Consider the following 14,384-nt stretch of genomic DNA (forward strand, 5'->3'; position numbering starts at 1 on the left):
TTTAGCCAAACAACGTTATAGTGACAATAATAAAGACAATGCAAGTTGATAATAACGGCAATTAAAGAAAATAAAGAAGACACAAATTTAACGTGGTTCGATCAAGGTGACCTACGTCCGCAAGCGGAGAGGAGCAATTTTAATATACCAACAAGAGTACAAAATTAGAGTAAATACTCTAATTAGTCCCAAATACCCCAAGCGAATAACCTCACAAGATCACTCCAAAGAAAGGGTTCACACAAGTGTTTCTCAACACTCACTCTCTTACAAAATTCTCTATAATGAAATAAAGGAGGAGAAAGAAAGACAAGAGTGAAAAGCTCTTGAATTGGTGTGTTTTCAAATGAGGAGAAGCTCTTCTATTTATAGCAAGAAATCCTTGGCCTAATAGTGGATATTATGTCATGGCAAATGTCATGATCCACAAATTTTGTTACAGTGGATATTATGTCATGTCAAATGTCATGAAAATTTGGCCTCCACTTGAGAAGAAGCCAAATTAATGGCCATATTACATATTCAATAGGTACCAATGTTAATTAAGCTGTCAAAATGAAAATTGAAACCAAATTTGAGAGGCGTATTTTCCCGGAAGGAAAAAAGAAATGTGTGAAGTCATTATTATACAAAGTATAGCAATAATAAAAGGAACTTATTTCCAAAACAAAAAGAAACTCATTGGTAATTGGATTAAGATTTCATTGTATAATTTAATGATACAGACAACCTGAAAGCTCCTCATTAAAAATTGTCCCCTGCAGAGAATACGTTCCAAAAACAACCAAACGATTGGCTACATATATTTAATTAATTCACAGACATTTTCATGGTAGTTTCTCCTTGTAAGTTACTGCACAGTCTCAAGTTTGCTACATGTCTCTTTCCTAAGAGTCCGTTTGGACATAAGAATTTTTTATTTTTTGTCGAAATCAGTGTTTGACCATAAAATTTTCAATTTTCACTTGAAAATGAATTTTAGAAATTTTTGAAAATTTTAAAAACTCCAAAAAGTTATTTTTCAAAACTTTTACTCAGATTACTCAAAAAAATTCAAAATAACCCAAAATTATATTCATGTCCAAACACAACTATAATTTTCAAATACCATTTTCACTTTTTTTTTGAAATTTTTCCATTCTTATGTCCAAACGCCCACTAAGTCTGTGATAATAAAAATTTACTCACATTTGGTATATACTGTTTATATCAAATTTATTAATAAATTATACTTAAATGTTAAATTAAGGTATATATTTAGTAATCATGATTAAATAATAACTATACACATGTTAACTCCGTCTATGTGAGATTACTCATGTTGCTAGTTCTATGTCTGGATAAAGGAGAAGGGTTGCGGTAGGTTGACAACCAGCGTAAATATTATCAATTTATGATAAATAATAACAACTTAGTCGATCCCAACTTGCTTAGGAGTGAGACATAGTTATTGTTGTTATAACAGTGAGTGCACATATTATGTATTTATCGGAATATGAACGCCAGATGTTACTCCTCTGTCGCAAATTATGTGGCGAAACTCGAATTTGGAGAGTCAAATTTCTTAATTTTTATCGTGAATTCGGATATAAAATCTGTAAATTTTGTGAAATAAAATTTAAATATTTGGAAGTTACGTAAAAAATAATATAAATCACAATAGTTATCAATTCAAAATATATATATAAAATATATTAAAAAGATCAATAAAAAAAATTAGTTTACTCTCGAAATTCGAACTCCGCCGCATAAATTGGGACAGAGGGAGTATTAAGTTTTTCCATCTTGATCCGCCTTCTCTCATCAATATTTCTAGTCTAATTTTCCAATAACCCTTTTTATTTTGCCATATCCAATTAGTCTTAGGTACACTTCAGCTCACATGGGAGTAAGCATCATCCTCAACCGCCACCCACAATTCACATTAAAATCTGTCTTCTTTTATTGCTAATATATTAATTAAGCAGAACAAAGTTGAATAAATAGAAAATTCCTTAAAGTCTAAGTTCTTGAAAATAAAGGGACATTCTCATATTCATTTTCATATAGTAACTGTGACAGTGGGGTGGACTGAACCAAAAAAGTCAAGATTTACCAGCTACTATTTTGGTTATAGGATCTGGGGTCTGTTCACTCTTTTGCTAACACAAATTTAAAGGGCTAATTCAGGTGAGAATTAATGAGAATATGTTCGTTGTTGCTATTTTGTGTGTGTGTGTGTGTAAATTCATCACTTTGATCTTTCTGGTTGTTCCAAGATTTTCATTTGCACCTGTGAGTGTGTGTCTGTGTGTGTAAATTCATCACTGTGATCTTTTTGGTTGTTCCAAGATTTTCATTTGCACCTGTGAGTGTGTGTGTGTGTAAATTCATCACTGTGATCTTTTTTGGTTGTTTCAAGATTTTCATTTGGGTGCATTTGATTACATTTGTTTGGTCCTTTTTCTGTTCATTTCTCCTTTTGTATAGATGCTAAGGTAAAAAAAGATCATTGTTTGATCAAATGATAAGCTTATACATGAACTTACTGGAACAAAAATGGAGTCTTTAAGCTGTTTTACAGTCTTCTTAATAACTTGTAATTTTGTCATTTGAGATGTAATTATTATTGTTGTTTAGGTCACGGGTTGGAGCCGTAAAAACATTCTCTTGCATAAATCCAGGGTAAGGCCGGGCCCGCGTACAATAGACCTTTGTAGTCCGACCCTTTCTAGGGCGGGCTTAGTGCTTGGCGCTGCCCTTTTTTAATGATATTATTTTTTGTTTATCACAGTTGTAGCTATCTCTTTCATTTGTCTCTTTTCCCTCTTATTTATCCGTTATTCTTTAAAGATTAGGAAGAATATAATGAGAATTAAGAAATGAATACTCATAATTCTAATTTGAATATTTCAGAGGAGATGAATCTATTCAATTTTTGAGAAGTTTATATTTGTCTTTATAGATGGCAACTAATTCTTTATATTTGGTTCTGCTTTCAGTGACTCAAACCTTTGAAAGTTTCTTCAAGACAAAGAATTAGTTTATGTGAGTACATTTGGCAAATCTTATTAGTTTAAAACATTCATTATGTTTGTTGTTTTTTCAAGATTTTATGTCGATATCTGACTAATTCTACGTGAAATTTTATGATATAGAATATATCTCAAGATAGTCTGAGATCAGTTATGTACAGATCATTTGTCACTTGTGATAATCCCAAAGGTGTTATTGAAGGTAAGACAATTAAAAAATCCAAGATTGACCCTCAAAATATGGAAGATCATAAAGTTGGAAAACAAAAGGATTCTAAGGATATTGCAAAAGATTTGTTGAAAGGAGCTCTTGATTTACAAGAGTCAATAGTTATGCTGGGGAAATTGCAAGAAGCTTCAGAATATTTGACAAAGTTGAGGAAAATGGGAATTGGAAGGACCAAATCCGAACGCGTTGCAGATCACAAGTACGATAAGGTGGAGTTTGAGAAGCCAAGATTTTCTGTTGATGGTTCGCGGGATTGTTATGATGAGTTAAGGGAAGCGATAAGAGATGGTCTTGCTAGACAAAATTTGTTGCCGTCATGTTCAGAGAAGGCTCGTATCGATAGAAGAAAAGTAGAGTTATCTCCGGATTTCCCCTCTACTAGCTTCACTAGCTCGAGTGAGTCATCGATAGAAAAGTCTCGTGTTGTTGATGGGAAAAAAGTGGTTTTATCACCTGATTTCCCGTCCACTAGCTCAAGCCAATGTTCCATGGTTCAATATCAAGAGTTTGCCTCTTTTGACTCTTCTCCAGAAAAGACTCAAAAGGAGAAGCCGAAAGCGCCAAATTTGATTGCAAGACTAATGGGACTTGAAGAGATTCCCACAACACAGAAACAACTAGAGAAGGATAAGGTTTTGAAGCAGAGAAGGCCTATATTTGAAATAGATTTGCCAAAGGCAAAGAAGCCGCCTGTCATCGGTCAGAGGGCGGATCCAAAACGGAGAACATTGGATGGAATAATTGAAACCATGCAATTCAAAGGCCTTTTGAGAAGCAAGTGTATTGAGGGATCTAATAATGTGATCTCTCATCAAACTAGTGTTTCTCATTTCTTGAAAAGTTTTGCCGATGATGCTCCACCTATTGTGATCATGAAGCCAATGTACGCTCCAGAAATGCAGGCACAAAAGTTTCCTTCAGACACTAAAGAGACATTTGGAAAATGGAACTCAAAGGAAGAGAATTCACCTGTGAATTTCACTATTTACCGGAAATTGCAGACACGGAAGGTTCAGAAGACTAACTTCATCGACGAAAAAGGATCCAAGGAGGGTGGTGTAGCGCCTTCACGTCAAAAGACTAATGAAGTTGTCATTAATGGAAAACTGCCTTCTACAAAGAATAGAGATTCTTCTCCTGTAAAGAATAAGCAACCAAAGAAAGAAGCGATAGAAAAAAAGGTTGAGAGAACTCAACGAGCTGTTGGCGCGAAGAAATCTGGAGAAATGAAAAATGCTGATCTCAATAACACTGCTAAATTTCAGGATCAAAGCAAGAAGACCACTGCTAAAGTGAGGAAACCTGAGCGAAAGCCGAATACACCAGATAAACTTGTTGCGCCGCCAAATAGTACTATCTCAAAGCGCGTCAAATCCATTGCAACTAATAACTCCAGAAATAGGAAGAAGAATGTCAAAACTGAAAAGTCTATCAAGAGTTCCTCCATTGTTCCTATGGTAAGTGCACCCTTATACCCTTTATCTTGAAGTCTTAATTAATTTTCTTCAATAAATTTTATTACCCCAAATGTTATTATTATTCGGATAAGATTACAGTCACAATTTTAGGGACACTAGAAAGTGGCTCTTACCTGTCGAACTTTATTTAGAGAGAGCTTCTTTTGTATTTGTCAAGACTAATGGAATATGTCGATGCAGGTTGAGATTATGGAACACAAGGATGACAACAACCAGATTGTGCACGCAGTTGATCGAGACAGTAATATAACCATAACCAAGATTACATCCTCTGAAGAGATTCCCTGTGAGGAAGTGACTGAAATCTTTGAAAATGTTGTCATTGGTAAGGCCCTCGTTTCGATATGTTTGACGTGGTGTCATGTAATCAGTATCAATTTTGCATTGTCTTGTGCTTTAGGCAACCTTTCGCAAATCTTCATTGTGAATTATGATAGCTTATTCAGTTAGTTCGCCGCTCAGTGAACCAGGTTAGGAAACCTTCGAGTAGCAACTGAAGTTCATCTAGCTTAAACTTATATGCCATTTTGAAGACAGACACATAAACTTCGTTATTACTATTATAGGTTCACCGTCTCTATATAGGTCCATCTACCTCTTTCCTTATTCGATCTCTTCAGAGGACTGCAATAAAGAAATGATTATGAAAAAGGTTCTTGCATCTTTACAAGTTACGGAGAAATGTATCTTCTACTACTCTAGTTATTGATCCGAGTAGATTAATCTCTAGTCGCGGTACAAATACTTACATCATACAATGATTTCTTCTATTGCAGATAATCTTAATACTGATGAAAGTTTCGCATCTGAGTCTACCGTGCCATTTATCCAGTGTGACCATGACATCCCCCTAATGGAGCACACCAGCTATCAAGTTTATCTACATTCAACTGAAAAGGAAGACCTTAAATCTAGAGCGACTACACGACACATACTGTTGAGCAACGAATCATTCCTCAGTCGAGCAGAGGAGCTTTTCGATACTGATGCATGGGAACCAACAGTATGGAAAACAATTAGTGTCGACAATGAAATGGCGGAAAACACACTCTTATTGGATTGTGCCAATGAATTATTAGAACATAAAAGGTCTCAGTGTACCCTGGCAGTATCGAAAAATCCCATTAAGACGCTGAAAATTTCCATCTCCTTTGACAAGTTGGTGAATGATATATGCGACAAGATTGAAGTCTTGAGAAGTTACAATAAGGTTGATGGCAATAACCTTTCAGTTGACACTCTTTATGCTTTGCATGAAAGAGATATATGGTGCAATGAAGTAGTTAGTACAACATGGGATCTTGGTTGGAGAAATGGATTTACTTTAGATGAGGTTGAACAAGTAGTGACTGACATTGAGAAGCATCTTTTAACTGGAATTATCGACGATGTACTTACTGAGTTCGTACTATAGTGACTGTACATATTCAGGTTGACATACACAACAACAACATACCCAGTATGATCCCACATGTGAGGTCTTGGGAGGGTGGGGTGTACGCATACCTTACCGCTACCTTGTGTGAGGTAGATAGGTTGTTTCCGATAGACGCTCGGATCAAGAAAAGCAGGTTGACATACATAATGTGTAAATAATAAATCTTTTACTTCATGGGGTGTATAGTATTAAAAGCTGGTTTTTTGGAGTTACAGAATAACACAAAGCTGAATAGTTCTAATAATTTGTTGCTGAATTGATCTTCAGAGTTGTAAATTTATTGCTGAAAAAGGAATATAGTGATGTCTTTCTATACATGATTTATTTGATTGCATTTCCAAAGCTTGATCAATCTTCTCTACTTTTCCAGGGAACAATAAACTGCATTTGAACAAATATCTGTTCTTTTATAACCATCTGGTATCCCATGTTCAGAACCAGAGGGGAACTAGGATTTTTAGTTTATGGATTTTGGACCATAATCCTTTTATTGGATTCTAAATAGACTATTTGTACATATGAATTTTTTAACACAAATACAGGGTTTGAGCCAAAGCTATTGGGTTTTGCCGAACCCGTAGCTATAAGGCTGGCTCCGCCCCTGTTCGGACCCACTGGCCCGACTAATTCGTATTCTCGGCGCTTATGGTCCGTTATAGGGGGAACCACTCTCTACCAGGGGTTTCTCCATTCCCAATGTTTCAACAAGACTTTTGATTAAGGATGAAGGAAATAGTGGATAATTATACATATAGAGAATATTGATTTGCTGTTATAATGGGAGTCTTGGAGCAGCAGTGAAGTTGTCTCTGTGTGACCTACGTCACGGGTTCGAGCCGTAGAACCCCACTAATGCTTGCAGTCTACATCACACCCCTTAGAGCTGCGGCCCTTCCCCGGACCCTACATGAATGCGGGAGGCTTTGTGCACCGGGCTGCCCTATGTTTGAAAGATGAAATATCAACAATTAAGGAATAAATCAGACATCTTGGAGTATGCACTATCAATATGGTCATAGCTTATCTGGAGCTTGTTAGTCGCAATTGATTGAGAAAATATCATTACGCAATAATCATAGTAGGTTCTAAACATGTTCTGTTGAAATGATTGCAAGTATCAAATAAAATTTGAAGTTTATTTAAGGCACAATACATATAGTTTGAGTTGCTTGATTACATAGAACTTATTTACTTCATGACTGATTAGTATAAATAAAAATATTATCATAATTTTATTTAAACACAACAATAACTACAGTCATGTTAACCTCTCAAATTTCAACCTCACATATTTCCTTGATATAGTACTATATAACAACCATTTCATTTACAATAATGAAAAAAATGAAAATATTGTCTTTGATCCTAACAAATATTTCTTTGGTGATTTTACTTATACTGACTGTAAAAAAATTTACTTGTTGTAACATGTTACCTACCTCATTTTCAGGTTATTAATCTTACTATTATATGTAGGAGTTAAATTTAGAATTTAAATAATTCTAAAAATAAAAGAAAAACGATTGGAGTTGGTATAATAAATGTACGACGCATACCAACTAGTGGAGTGATAAGTACTCCTTTATCTTTCACCAGGGGTCTCGGGTTCGAATCCTAACTATGGAGTCACCCTTGTTAGAGAATGCTTTACCATCTCCTCCCCCCCCCCCCCAATCCCCTATGTGAGACTTTTCGGCGCTATATATATATATATATATATATATATATATATATATATATATATATATATATATATATATATATATATATATATATATATATATATATATATATATATATATATATATATATATATATATATATATATATATATATATATATATATATATATATATATATATACATATCTTTACATACATTCTTATCATTAAAAGGGTGTTTGGCTAAACTTATAAGATGGTCAAACTAGCTTAAGCATCTTTTGGCTTATCTACGCGTTTGGTAAAAATCCAAAGTGCTTATAAACCAAGTGCTTAAGCTAAAATCAGGGGTTAATTTCACTGATGGTCATCCAACTTATTATTTATTTCATAAAAGTCACTTAACTATTTTTTATCACTTAAAAGTCACTCAACTTTACCTTTGTAACTTAAAAGTCATTCTAGTTCAAAATCTACAAAATATCCAACAAAAAATATGACATGACATTACATTTAATTAAAAAATCTAACAATAATGCCACATAAGTTTAAATAGACCATATCTAAGTTAGACCCATTTCTTCTTTAGCCCGATTTGACCTATAACCAAAATGGATTATTAATATTTGAACAATTAACTGGACTAGCTGTCACGACCCAAAATCTCACCTGTCGTGATGGCGCCTATCTCAATATAGGCAAGCCGACAATCTCAATAAACCACCATATCTTTTAAAATTTGAAAACATAATAATTAAATTCAGCGGAAGAAATATCACAAATACAAATATAACACTCCCAAACCCTGATGTCACTGAGTACATGAGCATCTAATATGAATACAATGTCTGACTGATAAAAAAAATCATTGTCTGAAAGTATAGAATAGTACAATAACTGAAGGAAAGAGAGACAAGGTCAGCGGACGCCAAGCAGCTACCTTGATTGTCCCCAACATAATTAACTTTGAAATCTAGCAGCAGCCGTATCCGAGAGACCTAGATCTGCACACGAGGTGCAGAGTGTAGTATAAGTACAACTAACTCAATAAGTAACATGACTAACCTCTAGGCTGAAAGTAATGACGAGTTCCGCAGGTACAGTCCAGTATAAATAATGGTACAAAAATATTGGTATGCTTTAAAGTTCAACAGTTAAACTCAGTACAAGTGAAATAGATAAATACTGCATGATATGAGGAATATGACATCTCAGTAGAAAGATCTCATGTAAATACTGGTCACAAACTATCCGGTCACTCGATATTGTTTATGGTCAATCCAGCCCAGGGGTGTTCCGACCCGTATATATATAAACATCGACTGACAGTCAGTCACTCAGTACCGTATAAGGCCAATCCAGGCCTGAAAATTTTATCCCCAAATATAAATGATACGGACAAGATCCATGTCCAGGTAAATTCGTCACAATATAAATAAGTAAGGCAAGTCCATGCCCTAGGAAAATCCATCCCGAATATATATAATCATTTACGCTCATTGGGGGGGTGTACAGACTCCGGAGGGGCTCCTTCAGCCCAAGTGTGATATAAAGTCCGGAGGGGCTCGTTCAGCCCAAGCGTGATATAAAGCCTTTATGGCCTACTGCAGGTGGGCAGTCCCGATCCATATAATAATAAAGCCTATAAGGCCTGCTGCAGGCGGGCAGCCCCGATCCATAAAATAGTAAAGCCTATAAGGCCTGCTGCAGGCGGACAACCCCGATCCATAGAGTAGTAAAGCCTATAAGGCCTGCTGCAGGCGGGCATTCCCGATCCATATAATAATAATGTATAAAGCCATTATGGCCTGCTGCAGGCGGGCAGCTCGATCCCATAAATATCCTCACAATGGACGAATATGACTGAGTGTGAAATGTATATTTTTGAAACAATTAACTCAACAACAACACGACACCATGGGTCCCAAAATATTGGCACATAGCCTAAACACGTTATTTAATAAGAGCCTCGGCTCAATTTCTCTAACACGTGAAACATGTTTAGATAATAACATGATTCATTAATTTTAAAATAGCACACGATTTATTCAAGACACAATTTCTGTGATGCACGTCTACATGCTCGTCACCTATCGTGTGTGTCACCTCCAAACAATTTATGTCATACCAAATTGCGGGGATCCATACCCTCAGAACCAAGTTTAGAAGTGTTACTTATCCCAAATCGTATAATTATTTACTCCGCTAGGCCCTTGCCTCGTGAATTTGTCTCCAAATGCCTCGAATCTAGCCACAAATTATTCGATTCAGTCAATAAAATTTATTGGAATTAATTTCATAATAAAATACTAATTTTCCAACAAAATCCGAAATTGCACTCAAAAATCGCCCATGAGGCCCACGTCTTGGAACGCGACAAGAGTTACAAAATATGAACGTACATCCAACCACGAGTCCAACCATACTTGAAACTTACAGGAACATCGTGGAATTTAATTCTAAGAGAGTAGTTTAGCCAACATCCCTTGATGGAGCTCTTTCGTGCTACTAAAACCACCCACTACTCTTACAACTTTAATCTACATCAACATAATTCAATTGGACCAATATTAGTAAAAAATTCCAGATTTTTGGTCGTTTTGGCATTTTATCAAACACCTAGAGTGCATAGCATTCAACTACCTCTAATAATGGTGTTTCTTCATCCAACAATCCCTCCTTCCCACCAATAAGAGATACTAAACCATCATTTGTCTGCAAATTGCCTTTTTAGCACCATTGCAATTATCAATGAACTCACATCCACCCAAATATTACTAATTAATTTATTACAAAAATTTCTACAACACCCAATAATCTAGTTGAAGTATTTATGGCTTCCAAGCAAAATCCAATAAGCGTTAATGCTTATTTCTTGCTCATATATTCACTAACAATCCATGATTATAGGTTTAAGAGTGAAAGATTACCTCTTGAAGACCAAATCTTAAAAGTCAACTTTTGGGGTGTTCTTGAGATTTTGAAGAAATCCTATGGAATCCAATACAAAATTTTGTTGTAACTAGGGATTGAGAAGTGAAATCATCATAAAAACACTCTTAAAAACTCACCTTAACTGTGTATTAGAAGCTTTGGCGGATGGGTGATAGACAGAAAAGCCCTAGTCTTGAAATCCTTTTATTCTTCTCTCTCCCCGCTCATGCATTAATAGGCCCAGATACAGTATTTTTCCACTCGTGCTATCCCTGTGCTATAAGGCTTTAGCTCACTGGTTTGCTAAAATCGGATACAGTATTTTTTCACTAGTGTTATCCATGTGCTATAAGGCTTTAGCTCACTGGTTTGCTAAAATCAGGTACAATATTTTTCCACTGATACTATCCCAGTGCTATAAGGCGTTAGCTCACTGGTTTGCTAAACTTTTCTCCTTCCCTCTTGTGCTATAGCTGCGCTATGGGGAGATAGCTCACTGTATTTTTTTTTAGTCTTATTGCTTTGAAATTAACATTCAAGGGAGAAAGTTCTACAACCTTTGTACTAATTGATCTACCTCGGCACCATAAAACCTTAATTTTCTTAGTAAAATTTCTTCGGGATCGTTACACATAATTCAACATCCGGTCAACCTTTTCAACTTAAGTTCTAAACCTTGGAACTAAGTGTTCCAAATCATTCCAAAACCTCACCGAAACCGAACCAATCAACCCGGTAAATCATAAAATAACTGAAAAATATAACTTGAGCAGTAAATGGGGAGACGGGGTTGTAATACTCAATACGACCGGCCGGGTCGTTACATTCTCCCCCACTTAAACATACGTTCGTCCTCGAACGTGCCAAGAGTTATTTCCAAGCCATCACATCACTATTCCATCTTACCACGCATATACCCGGGGCTGATCCTACGCCACTTTATTCTGTGTAAATTGTATAGGCCTGACAACACAACATAATTAAAAATCATTACTTCAACCTTAGCCCATAAAACCTTGGAAATCAATTTTCAACATTCAGAATTTCTTTTCAAGACCTGGATCTCACATCAACACGTTGTATGAGTCAGAACAAGTTGTATAAAGCCATAACCATAGCCCCAGATATAATCACTTATCATACTATACAACTGGCATGCTTGCAACACCATTTTCGATCACAGTAACTACTCCAAACTAACCCGGTAATAGTATTAAACCCTATATCAAGCCAAACCTCATTCCAAAACCTTCATACACTGCTGATAATGAAAGAAACACGTGGAATCTCATAACATCTTATCAGATCGACAAGTCATTGAGCTTTCTTGCCCCAAGCAGAATCATAATGTCCTTCTAAGACGACTTTCAATATTATCCTCCCAATATACCGTAATAAAATCTGATAGTACCCATTTTAGGTCCAATGACCATATGTTATTAAACACAATTATCCCACCGACATGCCACACCAATACAACTCAAGCCACAACTGCGCAACCTTGTACCAAAAATGGAAGAGGTCTCAAAGTAGATAATTATATTGCAAGTTCAACAAGCACCACCACAACTTCAATGCTATAAGCTCATTATATATATAGTAAAACCAAGACACACAAATTTAATAACAGTAACCAGCTCTTCTAGAGCTCACATTAACATCACTTGCACGGACAACTTATGTGCTATAATATCAATATCTGGACCCGTACGGACAACTCACGTGTCAATAATATAAATATCTAGACCCGCACAGATAACTCACGTGCCAATAATATAAATATCTGGACCCGCACAATACACCAAATCTATCATGACATCATGTAACAAGCATAGGAATCTCATTATCAACCGTGAGTTACCAGCAATTTATATACCCGGTTAGTTAGAAACCTTCCTCTTGTTTCCTTCCAGAAGAAAATCACAATACACAACACGTTCTCCATACTGGTAGAAAATATCTGGTTCAAACCATGGTAGAAACCATCAAGAATGCTTTGAAATCCATTTGTACCTAATCGAGCGATCAGAACTAATTTCCTCTAACTCGTCAAAGCCAAGCAGGTCACCAAAACATCTGTAAAGCCTCCACATCACTATTATCCAAAAGAACCGAGCATGCCATTACTATACTGGTCTAGCCTACTACCCAATTGTCCTATTTACTTCGAGTTTCTTCTTAATTATCCTCCATTTGATACTTTTCCTTGTCAGAACTCCACGATCCTTACCCAAAGCTCACTACAAGACACCCTAACATAAAACCATACTGCCAAAAGGTCCATAAGTCATTGTATTCCTCTTAAGTACCTCTATAAATACCACAATTGTTACGCTCACTCTGAAAATATCTTATGTGAATTTAACATTATTCTTCTTATCTTTCTTATACTAATGTAGAATCCATAATCATACAGAATTACCGCAAATCCCGGCACCATTAAATGTAATCTCAGATTCTATTATCACAACCCAAAATCTAACCATGGTCGTGATGATGCCTATCGTGTTACAAGGCAAGCCCATTTTCCAAAATATTACTACTAAATCGATTATAAGAATTTAATAAAACAATACCAATATTTAAATTTCTCATAAACTAAATCAACTCTAAATATAATATAAAAAATACAAAAATGAGCCCCAAACATCGGGGTGTCACTAAGTCATAAGTATCTAAAACTATGAACTAAGATATATAAGCTGTCTAACTGTCCAAAAGAATAAATGATAAGAGGAATAACAAGGTCATGCGGACGCTAACAGCTACCTTGCAGTCTCCAAAGATAGTTGGTCTGAACTCAACGATCGCCACCTTCTAACTCACCTAGATCTGCACATAAAGTGCAGGGTGTAGTATGAGTACAACCAACTCAGTAGTAACAGAAATAACTAAAAAAATGAGCAGTAGTAACGAGCTAAGCAGAATAATCCAATTATTATTTCCACAATTAAGTACAAACAAGAGTAGACAGGTAATTTCATAAATCAGTAAAACTACAAGAAAAATTAACAGGTAAATGCAGCAACAGCAAAAGTAAATACAACCTCACAGCAATGTCACTTCATCACTCAGCACTCAACGCTCAACACTCTGCGCTCATTGGGGGTGATACAGACTCCGGAGGGGCTCCCAAAGCCCAAGCGCTAAGCACGGACAACTCATGTGCCATCATATCAATACCTGGATCCGCACGGTCAACTCACATGCTATGCGGACAACTCACACGCTATGGTATCAATACCTGAACTCGCACGGTCAACTCACGTGCTACGCGGACAACTCACGCGCTATGGTATTAATATCCTCACAACCAGGCCCTCGGCCTCACTCAATCATGTACCTCACTAGCCTCACCATCATCAACAAATAAGGGAACACAACCCACATCAAGTATCACAGCATATTAGCAAATAATAGAGACTGAGGTAAACATGTACAATAATTTCTATGACTGAGTACAAATAATGTGAGCATGAATAAAGCCTAAGCATGATCTCTAACATGAAGTCAGACAAGTTCAACAACAAGTAACTACGTAAACAGAGATGATGGCCATGAGGCCTCACGGGACGTACCAAGTCTCAATCCCTCGAGGCATACACCCAGACGCCTGTCACCTAGCATGGG

At 36.1% G+C, this 14,384-nt stretch overlaps 1 protein-coding gene across 4 annotated transcripts; it reads left to right on the top strand.

The window, feature by feature from the left end:
* Window positions 1-1,890: 1,890 nt before the first annotated feature.
* LOC107799581 (uncharacterized) lies at window positions 1,891-6,488 on the top strand. 4 transcript variants are annotated; one of them, XM_016622712.2, is made up of 6 exons: window positions 1,891-2,169; window positions 2,620-2,664; window positions 2,982-3,027; window positions 3,138-4,700; window positions 4,902-5,046; window positions 5,498-6,488. In XM_016622712.2, the coding sequence occupies exons 4-6, from the start codon at window positions 3,168-3,170 to the stop codon at window positions 6,133-6,135; spliced, it is 2,316 nt and encodes a 771-aa protein (XP_016478198.1). In that variant the 5' UTR covers window positions 1,891-2,169; window positions 2,620-2,664; window positions 2,982-3,027; window positions 3,138-3,167; the 3' UTR covers window positions 6,136-6,488. The 4 variants fall into 4 exon arrangements, with proteins under 4 accessions (XP_016478198.1, XP_075098308.1, XP_016478197.1 ...); XM_075242207.1 differs by having other exon boundaries at window positions 2,982-4,700; XM_016622711.2 differs by lacking the exon at window positions 2,620-2,664.
* Window positions 6,489-14,384: the final 7,896 nt, after the last annotated feature.

This window comes from Nicotiana tabacum, chromosome 21, assembly GCF_000715075.1.
Source record: "Nicotiana tabacum cultivar K326 chromosome 21, ASM71507v2, whole genome shotgun sequence".
Classification (NCBI taxonomy): Eukaryota; Viridiplantae; Streptophyta; class Magnoliopsida; order Solanales; family Solanaceae; genus Nicotiana; species Nicotiana tabacum.

What these genes read in the sequence shown, in the direction of transcription:
- LOC107799581 (XM_075242207.1), top strand. Translation starts at nt 3,168, where the DNA reads ATGTACAGATCATTTGTCACTTGTGATAATCCCAAAGGTGTTATTGAA. An exon ending in GTTCCTCCATTGTTCCTATG is followed by an intron (nt 4,701 to 4,901) that starts GTAAGTGCACCC and finishes ATGTCGATGCAG; the next exon opens with GTTGAGATTATGGAACACAA. An exon ending in CTTTGAAAATGTTGTCATTG is followed by an intron (nt 5,047 to 5,497) that starts GTAAGGCCCTCG and finishes CTTCTATTGCAG; the next exon opens with ATAATCTTAATACTGATGAA.